An 11619-nucleotide genomic window follows, 5' to 3' on the forward strand; every position below is an offset into this window, starting at 1 on the left:
AACCCATCTACTAATGGACCATGAAAAGGAATAAAGAGAAAAAGATGAAGTTGTTTGGTATGCAAATGGTCGGAAACTAATGTGCTTTTGAATTTTGTGGTGGGTGTATCCCCTTCTTTACATTCTTTTAAAAGTCACACACCTCTCTTTTATCATTGTGAATAAATGACTCTTGGTACATCTCACAAAAGGATGAATATTTAATTTTAAATAAAAAAATCGTTATATAAATAAATAATAAATATTGTTTTAGTTTAAATATTTTTTTTCTAAATTGGCATACTATATACCTCGAGCCACATAAATGACCAAAGAAAACTTAATGATATGATTCAATTGTTTTTAGAGGCATACTTTACTCTTTCAAACAAATGCATAATTAAGAAAACATTACAAATTAATTAATATGTAATTTGTATAGAAATTACATATTAATTTTTCACCAAACCTCATAAAAAATGCACAAAGGAAAAAGCTAAGAAATGGGTCATCTATGTTGATCAATAAAGGACTGTTTTCTTTTTGTGAAGTCTTGTTTTCTAGACATTAAAGATCTTGAAAATTTTGAAGATAACAAAAATTTAACTCAACTCTCACTTTTTCTTTTTAGTAAAGAAATGGCTCAAATATTATCTTCAACCTTCCCGTAACAATGGTAAATTGTCAATTGTTCAACATAACGTGTTCAAATGAACCCATCTACTAATGGACCATGAAAAGGAATAAAGAGAAAAAGATGAAGTTGTTTGGTATGCAAATGGTCGGAAACTAATGTGCTTTTGAATTTTGTGGTGGGTGTATCCCCTTCTTTACATTCTTTTAAAAGCCACACACCTCTCTTTTATCATTGTGAATAAATGACTCTTGGTACATCTCATAAAAGGATGAATATTTAATTTTAAATAAAAAAATCGTTATATAAATAAATAATAAATATTGTTTTAGTTTAAATATTTTTTTGCTAAATTGGAATACGATATACCTCGAGCCACATAAATGACCAAACAAAACTTAATGATATGATTCAATTGTTTTTAGAGGCATACTTTACTCTTTCAAACAGATGCATAATTAAGGAAACATTACAAATTAATTAATATGTAATTTGTATAGAAATTACATATTAATTTTTCACCAAACCTCATAAAAAATGCACAAAGGAAAAAGCTAAGAAATGGGTCATCTATGTTGATCAATAAAATACTCTTTTCTTTTTGTGAAGTCTTGTTTTCTAGACATTAAAGATCTTGAAAATTTTCAAAATAACAAATATTTAACTCAACTCTCACTTTTTCTTTTTAGTAAAGAAATTGCTCAAATATTATCTTCAACCTTCCCGTAACAATGGTAAATTGTCAATTGTTCAACATAACGTGTTCAAATGAACCCATCTACTAATGGACCATGAAAAGGAATAAAGAGAAAAAGATGAAGTTGTTTGGTATGCAAATGGTCGGAAACTAATGTGCTTTTGAATTTTGTGGTGGGTGTATCCCCTTCTTTACATTCTTTTAAAAGTCACACACCTCTCTTTTATCATTGTGAATAAATGACTCTTGGTACATCTCACAAAAGGATGAATATTTAATTTTAAATAAAAAAATCGTTATATAAATAAATAATAAATATTGTTTTAGTTTAAATATTTTTTTGCTAAATTGGCATACGATATACCTCGAGCCACATAAATGACCAAACAAAACTTAATGATATGATTCAATTGTTTTTAGAGGCATACTTTACTCTTTCAAAAAATTAATTAATATGTAATTTGTATAGAAATTACATATTAATTTTTCACCAAACCTCATAAAAAATGCACAAAGGAAAAAGCTAAGAAATGGGTCATCTATGTTCATCAATAAAGGACTGTTTTCTTTTTGTGAAGTCTTGTTTTCTAGCCATTAAAGATCTTGAAAATTTTCAAGATAACAAAAATTTAACTCAACTCTCACTTTTTCTTTTTAGTAAAGAAATGACTCAAATATTATCTTCAACCTTCCCGTAACAATGGTAAATTGTCAATTGTTCAACATAACGTGTTCAAATGAACCCATCTACTAATGGACCATGAAAAGGAATAAAGAGAAAAAGATGAAGTTGTTTGGTATGCAAATGGTCGGAAACTAATGTGCTTTTGAATTTTGTGGTGGGTGTATCCCCTTCTTTACATTCTTTTAAAAGCCACACACCTCTCTTTTATCATTGTGAATAAATGACTCTTGGTACATCTCACAAAAGGATGAATATTTAATTTTAAATAAAAAAATCGTTATATAAATAAATAATAAATATTGTTTTAGTTTAAATATTTTTTTTCTAAATTGGCATACTATATACCTCGAGCCACATAAATGACCAAAGAAAACTTAATGATATGATTCAATTGTTTTTAGAGGCATACTTTACTCTTTCAAACAAATGCATAATTAAGAAAACATTACAAATTAATTAATATGTAATTTGTATAGAAATTACATATTAATTTTTCACCAAACCTCATAAAAAATGCACAAAGGAAAAAGCTAAGAAATGGGTCATCTATGTTGATCAATAAAGGACTGTTTTCTTTTTGTGAAGTCTTGTTTTCTAGGCATTAAAGATCTTGAAAATTTTGAAGATAACAAAAATTTAACTTAACTCTCACTTTTTCTTTTTAGTAAAGAAATGGCTCAAATATTATCTTCAACCTTCCCGTAACAATGGTAAATTGTCAATTGTTCAACATAACGTATTCAAATGAACCCATCTACTAATGGACCATGAAAAGGAATAAAGAGAAAAAGATGAAGTTGTTTGGTATGCAAATGGTCGGAAACTAATGTGCTTTTGAATTTTGTGGTGGGTGTATCCCCTTCTTTACATTCTTTTAAAAGTCACACACCTCTCTTTTATCATTGTGAATAAATGACTCTTGGTACATCTCACAAAAGGATGAATATTTAATTTTAAATAAAAAAATCGTTATATAAATAAATAATAAATATTGTTTTAGTTTAAATATTTTTTTGCTAAATTGGCATACTATATACCTCGAGCCACATAAATGACCAAACAAAACTTAATGATATGATTCAATTGTTTTTAGAGACATACTTTACTCTTTCAAACAAATGCATAATTAAGAAAACATTACAAATTAATTAATATGTAATTTGTATAGAAATTACATATTAATTTTTCACCAATTCTCATAAAAAATGCACAAAGGAAAAAGCTAAGAAATGGGTCATCTATGTTGATCAATAAAGGACTCTTTTCTTTTTGTGAAGTCTTGTTTTCTAGGCATTAAAGATCTTGAAAATTTTCAAGATAACAAAAATTTAACTCAACTCTCACTTTTTCTTTTTAGTAAAGAAATGGCTCAAATATTATCTTCAACCTTCCCGTAACAATGGTAAATTGTCAATTGTTCAACATAACGTATTCAAATAAACTCATCTACTAATGGACCATGAAAAGGAATAAAGAGAAAAAGATGAAGTTGTTTGGTATGCAAATGGTCGGAAACTAATGTGCTTTTGAATTTTGTGGTGGGTATATCCCCTTCTTTACATTCTTTTAAAAGCCACACACCTCTCTTTTATCATTGTGAATAAATGACTCTTGGTACATCTCATAAAAGGATGAATATTTAATTTTAAATAAAAAAATCGTTATATAAATAAATAATAAATATTGTTTTAGTTTAAATATTTTTTTGCTAAATTGGCATACGATATACCTCGAGCCACATATATGACCAAACAAAACTTAATGATATGATTCAATTGTTTTTGAGAGGCATACTTTACTCTTTCAAACAAATGCATAATTAAGAAAACATTACAAATTAATTAATATGTAATTTGTATAGAAATTATAGAAGGATATTATAGAACGTCACTTATAAGCATTGTTTTCAGAACCGGACCGGTGATCGAACCGGAAAAGTTACCGGTTCACGGTTCACTGGTCGGACCGGCGGTCGAATCGCTATCGAACCGGTGACGTCATAAATATATAATTTATATATTATTAAAATTAAAAATAATTATAAAAAATTTTAAAATATATATGAATAAATTAAACATCAATAATATTATTTTATATCTTTGATATTATCAAATTAAATCATATTAATATTTTAAATTTTATTAAATGAAATATGTATAATATTTAAATGTGAATATATAAAAAATGAAAATTTAAACTAATTTCATAATTTTTAAAAATATTATATTATTTTTATTTAATATTATAAAAAAATTTAAAATCTAATATATATTATTTTGTTTGGCGTATTAGATGATAAAACACATGTAGCCGAGTGGTTTCTTAGGTGGACTAGAGTTAAAGATTGTTCCAAGGTTCAAATCCTGTTGGTGGAGTTTTGTTATGTTTTTTTTCATTGATAAAATGCAATCCCACATCGGAATGTGAGAGGAACAAGGAGTCAAATGACTCCTATAAAAGCCATCCTCAGCAAAACCTTGGCATGATCTTGTAGGCTAAAAAAAAAGGCCCAGGGTAATTGGAGTGGGTATGTGGGCTTGTCATAAGACAGGCCCAACATGGAATCCTACATTTCATGCTTGCAGCTTACCCACAGTTCCCTTGGAACCGGCCGGTTTGTCCGGTTCAGCGGTTGAACCGCCGGTTCGAGCGGTTCAACCTCGGTTCGATCTCAATCCGGTCCAAATGACCAGACCGGACCGGAATGGTGACCGATCGACGGTTGGACCGGTCGGACCGGCCGGTCCGGTCCGGTTTTTAAAACATTGCTTATAAGCACCCAATGATAGATGCTCTTTAGGCATATCAAGTATTGATTGAGCACAAGTTTATCATTTATAATTAAATAATAAAATTTTTAAGGATATATTATTTTATATTAAATAGAATAAGGAATTGAATAATTATTTCAATCAATCTTGAAAATTAATTTATATTAAATAATTTTAAAATAAGAAATTAAGATATTTATTTTTATATTTTTGTTCTTTTTACCAAGAAATGGTTTTAAAATTTTGAATGAAACTAATATAGTTTAAGATAAAAAAAATAGACAAGTTTTAATTTTAATGTTTATCTAATAAATTAATTAAGAACCGTAAACAAATCAAAAATGTATTTAAAAAGTGATTTAATATATTTAAATAAAATAAAATCAATAATGCTTTTAGTTTTGAAAAACTTGAATAAAATAAAATTTATAATGGCTTTAATATTTTGAAAGTTTTGTAAGTTTATACAATATAATTTAATTTTGAAATATTAAGAATTATTGCAAGATGGAAATTTCAGTTTTGGGTTTAATGTTACCATGTCCAAATATCAAGATATACATATGGAATCTGCTGTACAGTTGTTTTAAAGAATGCCCGGATAAGGAAAAAAAAATTTTTAAATCACATTCTTATGCATTGAGAGAGGAAATTAATGTTGGCTTGGGGCATGTGAATCCGGCCATTGTAGCGTCAAAGATGGTAATGGCGAAAGAGACATTATGTAAGGATTACTTGTCTTCACCTGTAATGCATAAAATCACCAAGACCATACACACTGTACCTCTTTTCCCTTTTTGGCAAAATTTATGATTTAATTTTTTTTTTTTGACTTTTAGTTACTGTATCTACCCTTCCCATCGACCGTCATCAAGATTCCTTGAAAAGCCACCACAGCCACTCAACGCCCAGAGGCCGTCTTCTTTCTTCTAGGCCTGCTCAATATCGAGGGTGCACTAGTTCTTCCTGGGCTCTATTTCAATATTGGCAGAAAAAGAAAATCAAATCATGGCTTCACCCTCTACTTCAACCCATGAAGGGATTTATGATGTTTTCTTAAGTTTTAGGGGAGAAGACACCCGCTACCACTTCACTGATCACCTCTACTCCGCACTAATTGATAATGGCGTCCACACCTTTAGAGATGATGAAGAGCTTGAGAGAGGAGGAGTGATTGCTCCAGAACTCTTTAATGCTATTGAGCAATCAAGGATTTCTATTGTGGTTTTCTCAGAAAACTATGCCCAATCTAGATGGTGTTTGGACGAACTGGTCAAAATCATTGAGTGTATGACAGGAAGGACACAAATAGTTCTGCCAGTTTTCTACCATGTCGATCCTTCCCATGTGCGGAAGCAAATGGGGAGTTATGGAGAGGCATTTGCATATCATGAAAAAGATGCTGATCTGAAGAAAAGGGAGAAGATACAGAAGTGGAGGACTGCCTTGACAGAAACAAGCAATCTATCTGGCTGGCATCTACATGATCATCAGTAACTATAATTTCCCCTCATCACTTTCCTTTCAATTAGTTCATTTTTTACTTGTTTTAATAAGGAAAATGTCTGACGTTATAATTCTAGAGGGTCCATGGACTAGTACTGCCAGCCACATGTTCTTCTACAATAGCTCTTTTTTTTTCTTTTTTCTTTTTTCTTTTTTCTGATTGTTCTCATAATGGATGAAATGATAAACAACCAGTCTCAATTATCCCGTGTTTCCTGGACATAAAAGTAGCAAATCCTGATCTTTTTCCTTTAACTAAAAGCATTCTTCTCAAATCGATCAGTTTCCACCTAGGTCTGATTCTGGGTTTTTCATCAGTGAGTGGGAAGCATGAAATTAAGTTCCCTTATAATTGGACTCTATGCCATTTGGGAAAATGTGGAAGAGCCAATGCCTGAAACTTACATACCAATTGGTAAGTTTAAAAAACACAGTGACAAACAGAATTCAAAAGGGAAATCATAGAGCAACTTGTTTGTGAAATAAATGGTAAAAGAAAGATGTGATCATGGAAGACATTCAGAATTTATGCTCTAAAAAATGAATACATTATTCAATTGGGAAGCTTGGATGGGGGTACTTGACACTAGGAAAAACCTGTAGTAGTCTACCAAACCTCATTAATTAACACTATAATAGATTTAGTTACAAGGAAATGGTAGATATCCTACGTAGGCTAACTTCAGTTCGAACCTTCCAAACAATTAAGAAGCATAATTAAGATAACATGAATCATGCATACACTCTTTAATTCTCTTGCATAGGATTTACTTCACAGTTTTTTTTTTATCTCTTGCTGCTGCTTCTAATTCAAGCCGTGTTTTATTGTACTTTATCATTGGCAGGTCTGAGTCTGATGTTATAAAAGAAATTACTTATAACATCATTACAAGATTGAATCCTAAGAGTTTATATGTTGGCGAAAACATAGTTGGAATGAATATTCGTTTGGAAAAACTCAGATCTTTGATAAACATTGATTTGAATAATGTTTGCATGGTTGGGATTTGTGGAATTGGTGGAATCGGTAAGACTACCATCGCCAAAGCTCTTTATAATGAGATCTTAAATCAATTTGAGGGTGTTTCATTTCTTGCAAATGTTAGGGAGAAATCCAAAAATGATTTTGGTCTACTTCAGTTACAACAACAACTCCTTAATGACATCCTAAAGAGAAAAAATCGGGAAATTAGTAATGTTCACGAAGGAATCAATGTGATAAAGAATGTGCTCTACTTAAGAAGAGTTCTTGTTGTTCTTGATGACGTAGATAATTTGAGACAATTAGAACACTTGGTGGGGAAGCATGATTGGTTTGGCCAAGGAAGTAGAATCCTCATAACAACTAGAGATAGGCATCTACTAGATGCGCATGGAGTGGATAAGCCATATCATGAGATTGAAGAACTGAATTCTGAAGAAGCTCTTCAACTCTTAAGCCTGTATGCCTTTAAACAAAATTTTCCCCAAGAAGATTATAAAGATCTCCCGGACCATACAGTAAAGTATGCTAAAGGCCTCCCATTAGCTCTTCAAGTTTTGGGTTCTCACTTATGTAAGAAGACACCAAGTGAATGGGAAAGTGAATTACGTAAGTTGGAAAGAGAACCAGCCCCAGAAATTCAGAATGTGCTGAAAATAAGTTATGATGGATTAGATCGTACACAAAGAGAGATATTCCTAGATATTGCATGCTTTTTTAAAGGGCAAGACAAAGAATTTGTTTCAAGAATATTAGATGGTTGTGATTTCTATGCAAAGAGCGGATTCAGAGTTCTACGCGATAGGTGTCTTATAACCATTTTAGACAATAAGATACATATGCACGATTTGATACAACAAATGGGTTGGCATATTGTTCGTGAACAATATCCTAAAGAGCCTGGAAAATGGAGTAGATTGTGGGAGCCTAAGGATGTCTTTCATGTATTAACAAGAAATACGGTACGTAAGAGCTAAACACATGAACTCACTTGGATTTTATTGGAATATCTGTAATCTTTAGTGATTTTTTTTTTTTTGTTGAGGAGTTACGTATTTGTATTATATTTGTAAGCTTTTATAAGTTTTTGGTTTTGCTTATTATTGGCTTTTATTCTTTAGGGGACAGAAGAAATCGAAGGGATATTTCTAGATATGTCAACATCAGAACAGTTGCAATTTACAACTAAAGCTTTCAAAATGATGAATAAGCTTAGATTACTCAAAGTCCATCAAGATGCTAACTGTCAGCCCCTTAGCCACTTGATCTAGACCGAGAAAAATAGGTCTCATGGGTAGGCCTTGCACCTATGAGAGCCTGGGTTGATAGCAAGGGAAGCCTAGAGGGTTGGTGGTTTGAACCCTTGAAGCTTAGTGTGAGAATCACAAATGAGCCAGACACGCACCGCGGACGAGCCAGGCGCGCACCGCGGACGAGCCAGGCGCGCACCGCGGACGAGCCAGGCGCACACCGCGGACGAGCCATAAGCGCACCGCGGGCGAGCCATAAGCGCACCGCGCGTGCACCGTGGGCGAGCCAGACGAGCACCGCGCGCGCATCACGAGCGAGCCAGACACGCACCGCGGGCGAGCCAGACACGCACCGCGCGCACCACGGACGAGTCAGGCGCGCACCAAGGGCAAGCCAGACAGGCACCATGCGCACCTTGAAGGCACTTGGGCTAAGGAGTGGTGCAGAGGGATATTTTGGGAATTTAAATTAATTTGTATTTATTTAAATATTTCCATTATGTCTCCTCAGACATATTGATGTCTCCTCCAGAAACTTTGAAAACGGCCCGTATTGCTCTTTAAGGGGGTGGGTGTCTCAAGGGAGATGAGCACCAAGAGCAAGCCTTGACCGCACCAAGGGCGAGCCTTGACCGCACCAAGAAGGCACCCTGGCAAGGTCTTGGGCGTGCTTAGGACATGCATGGCAATTGAGCATGCACGCATGGGCTCCACGACATGTGTGGTATGCAACCCATGGCTGCAGCAGCACGGGGCATGATGCGGCCTAGCCCCTCCCCGCGCCAGCATGAGGGCGCCTAAACTTTGTGCAAGCAAGCCAGCCAAGAAGACCATGGGCGCAATGCCATGGCCAGATGAGGCATCAGACAAACAACCGACTAGCACCCGAATGCCTATGCACAGCACAGGGGCGCAATGCCCTGTGCACCAAGAGGGAACAGCCATGGGCGCAATGCCATGGCTCGTTGAAGCGGAACCTGACACAGGAAGGGAAAGCAACAGGCCCAGACCATGGGCACCTCGACATGGCTTGGGCTCACTCATCAGCGTGGGGGAGGCACACTGATACAGTTTGGACAGCTAGTGAGCAAGTCAAGGAGTTGCATAGACTGACAGTGGGCTGAGGCAAAACTGATGCTGATGCAAGTGGGTGGTTTCTCAGCAGGCCACCATCTGGGTGGTGGGTAGTTATACCAGCAGTTCAGAGCGGTTCTGAGCAGTTGCACCACCACCAGGGGAAAAACTGCGGAGTCAGTCTTTTAAATAGGACTCCTGCAGCCTTGAGAGAGGGAGAGAGGAAGGAGAGAAAGAGGATCTTTGAATGCTTGGGTTGTAAGCATTATCCTCTGGCTCAAGGAACAATTTTGTATCTTGTAGGTTGAGAACTAATACAAGTTGGGAAGAAATTCCTGTAATCTCGTGTGTCCTTGTTTTTCTTTGGTTTGCTGTTGTTTGTGTGTGAGTGTTGAGAAGACTGGGAAGGAAGGTTGGCTAAGGAGGGGTCCTTAGCACCGCGCACCAGGTGAAAAATTTAGGGTGATTTTCGAGGGTGTGACAGTTGGTATCAGAGCAAGCACCAGAGATGGCTGGTGGCAGTGCAATGGAGGCCTTGCGGGAGAGGATGACTCAATTAGAGGAGGCGCTGGGAGAATGGCCACGTGATGATGGCACTGTGGCTTCGTGGGCAGAAAACACCATGGGAGAAATCCAATTACAGAGGAATCTGTTGGAGTCCCATGACAATTTCTTTGAGGAGAAAATGGCTGAGTTCAAAACCGAGATGTAGTCTCAGATTGATGAGTTCAAGGAGACCCTGCAAACCTATGAAGAAGATATCGATGTTCTGAAGAAGGAGGTGTTGCAGGGATCTGCCTCAGGCCCTAAAGCCCCTTCCAAAGTTCGAGTCCCTGAGCCCAAAGGCTTTAATGGCAACAGAAACGCGAAGGAATTGGAGAACTTCTTGTGGGACATCGAGCAGTTCTTTAAGGCTGCTCATGTTCCTGATGGCGAGAAGGTTTCCATCACCAGTATGTATTTGACTGGTGATGCCAAACTGTGGTGGCGAACTAGGATGGAAGATGATGTAGAGTCGGGAAGGCCCCAAATCACCACTTGGGAGACTCTGAAGAAGGAATTGAAGGATCAGTTCCTCCCCACCAACACGGCATGAGTGGCCAGGGAGGCACTAAAAAGACTCAAGCACACCGGATCTGTGAGGGAATATGTCAAGGAGTTCAGTTCCTTGATGCTGGATATTAAGAACATGTCAGAGGAGGACAAGCTGTTCAACTTCATGTCGGGATTGCAAGGGTGGGCTTAGGCGGAACTCAGGAGACAAGGAGTTTGTGATCTCCCTACTGCCATGGCTGCAGCAGATTGCTTGGTGGACTACAAGATGGGTGGCGCCATCTCCACCATGCAGAGACCCAGGTCGGAAGGAGGCAAGAAGGCTAAGTTTGAGGGCAAGACTTCTCAGAAGTCTGGGTGGAAGAAACAGGGCAAAAAGCCCGCTGTATGGGGAAAACCAGTGGAGAAAACCACAAAGGTTGTGCAACAGACCACCCGGATGATGGGATGCTTCATCTGCAATGGCCCTCATCGAGCCAAGGACTGCCCCGAAAGAGAGAAACTCTCAGCCTTGGTGACTGCAGAGGACAAGGGAGATTCTGACCCAGAGACTCCTCCAAGAGTCAACCCCCTGCAACTTCTGAACGTGATTCATGGTGAGACCCCTGTCCAGAAGTCCTTAATGCATATACATGCAATGGTGAACGGTGTACAAGTGAAGGCCTTGGTGGACAGTGGTGCCACTCATAATTTCGTGGCCACCAAGGAAGCAGCCAGGTTGGGACTAAGGTTGGAAGAGGACAGTAGCAGGATCAAAGCTGTGAACAGTAAAGCTCAGAAAATCCAAGGGGTAGCCAAGAATGTCCCCATGAAAATTGGTAACTGGGAAGGTATGTGTAGCCTACTTTGCGTACCTTTGGATGATTTTGATTTGATCTTGGGTGTGGATTTCCTCCTGAGGGCTAAGGTGGCCCTGATTCCCCACCTTGGTGGGTTGATGGTGTTGGAAGAAAAGCAGCCCTGCTTTGTGCAAGCTTTGAGGGCAAAG

The 11619-nt window shown here is 36.6% G+C and overlaps 1 protein-coding gene across 1 annotated transcript; it reads left to right on the forward strand.

Moving 5' to 3' along the window:
• The first annotated feature begins 5120 nt into the window (after positions 1 to 5120).
• Positions 5121 to 8554, forward strand: LOC104882701 (disease resistance protein RPV1). The gene is made up of 3 exons (XM_010666915.3): positions 5121 to 6259; positions 7118 to 8216; positions 8376 to 8554. The coding sequence occupies exons 1-3, from the start codon at positions 5775 to 5777 to the stop codon at positions 8523 to 8525; spliced, it is 1734 nt and encodes a 577-aa protein (XP_010665217.2). The 5' UTR covers positions 5121 to 5774; the 3' UTR covers positions 8526 to 8554.
• The last annotated feature ends 3065 nt before the right edge of the window (positions 8555 to 11619 follow it).

This window comes from Vitis vinifera, chromosome 18 (genome assembly GCF_030704535.1).
Source record: "Vitis vinifera cultivar Pinot Noir 40024 chromosome 18, ASM3070453v1".
NCBI classification, from domain to species: domain Eukaryota; kingdom Viridiplantae; phylum Streptophyta; class Magnoliopsida; order Vitales; family Vitaceae; genus Vitis; species Vitis vinifera.

What these genes read in the sequence shown, in the direction of transcription:
- LOC104882701 (XM_010666915.3), top strand. Translation starts at nt 5,775, where the DNA reads ATGGCTTCACCCTCTACTTCAACCCATGAAGGGATTTATGATGTTTTC. An exon ending in TGGCATCTACATGATCATCA is followed by an intron (nt 6,260 to 7,117) that starts GTAACTATAATT and finishes TATCATTGGCAG; the next exon opens with GTCTGAGTCTGATGTTATAA. An exon ending in ATGTATTAACAAGAAATACG is followed by an intron (nt 8,217 to 8,375) that starts GTACGTAAGAGC and finishes TTTATTCTTTAG; the next exon opens with GGGACAGAAGAAATCGAAGG.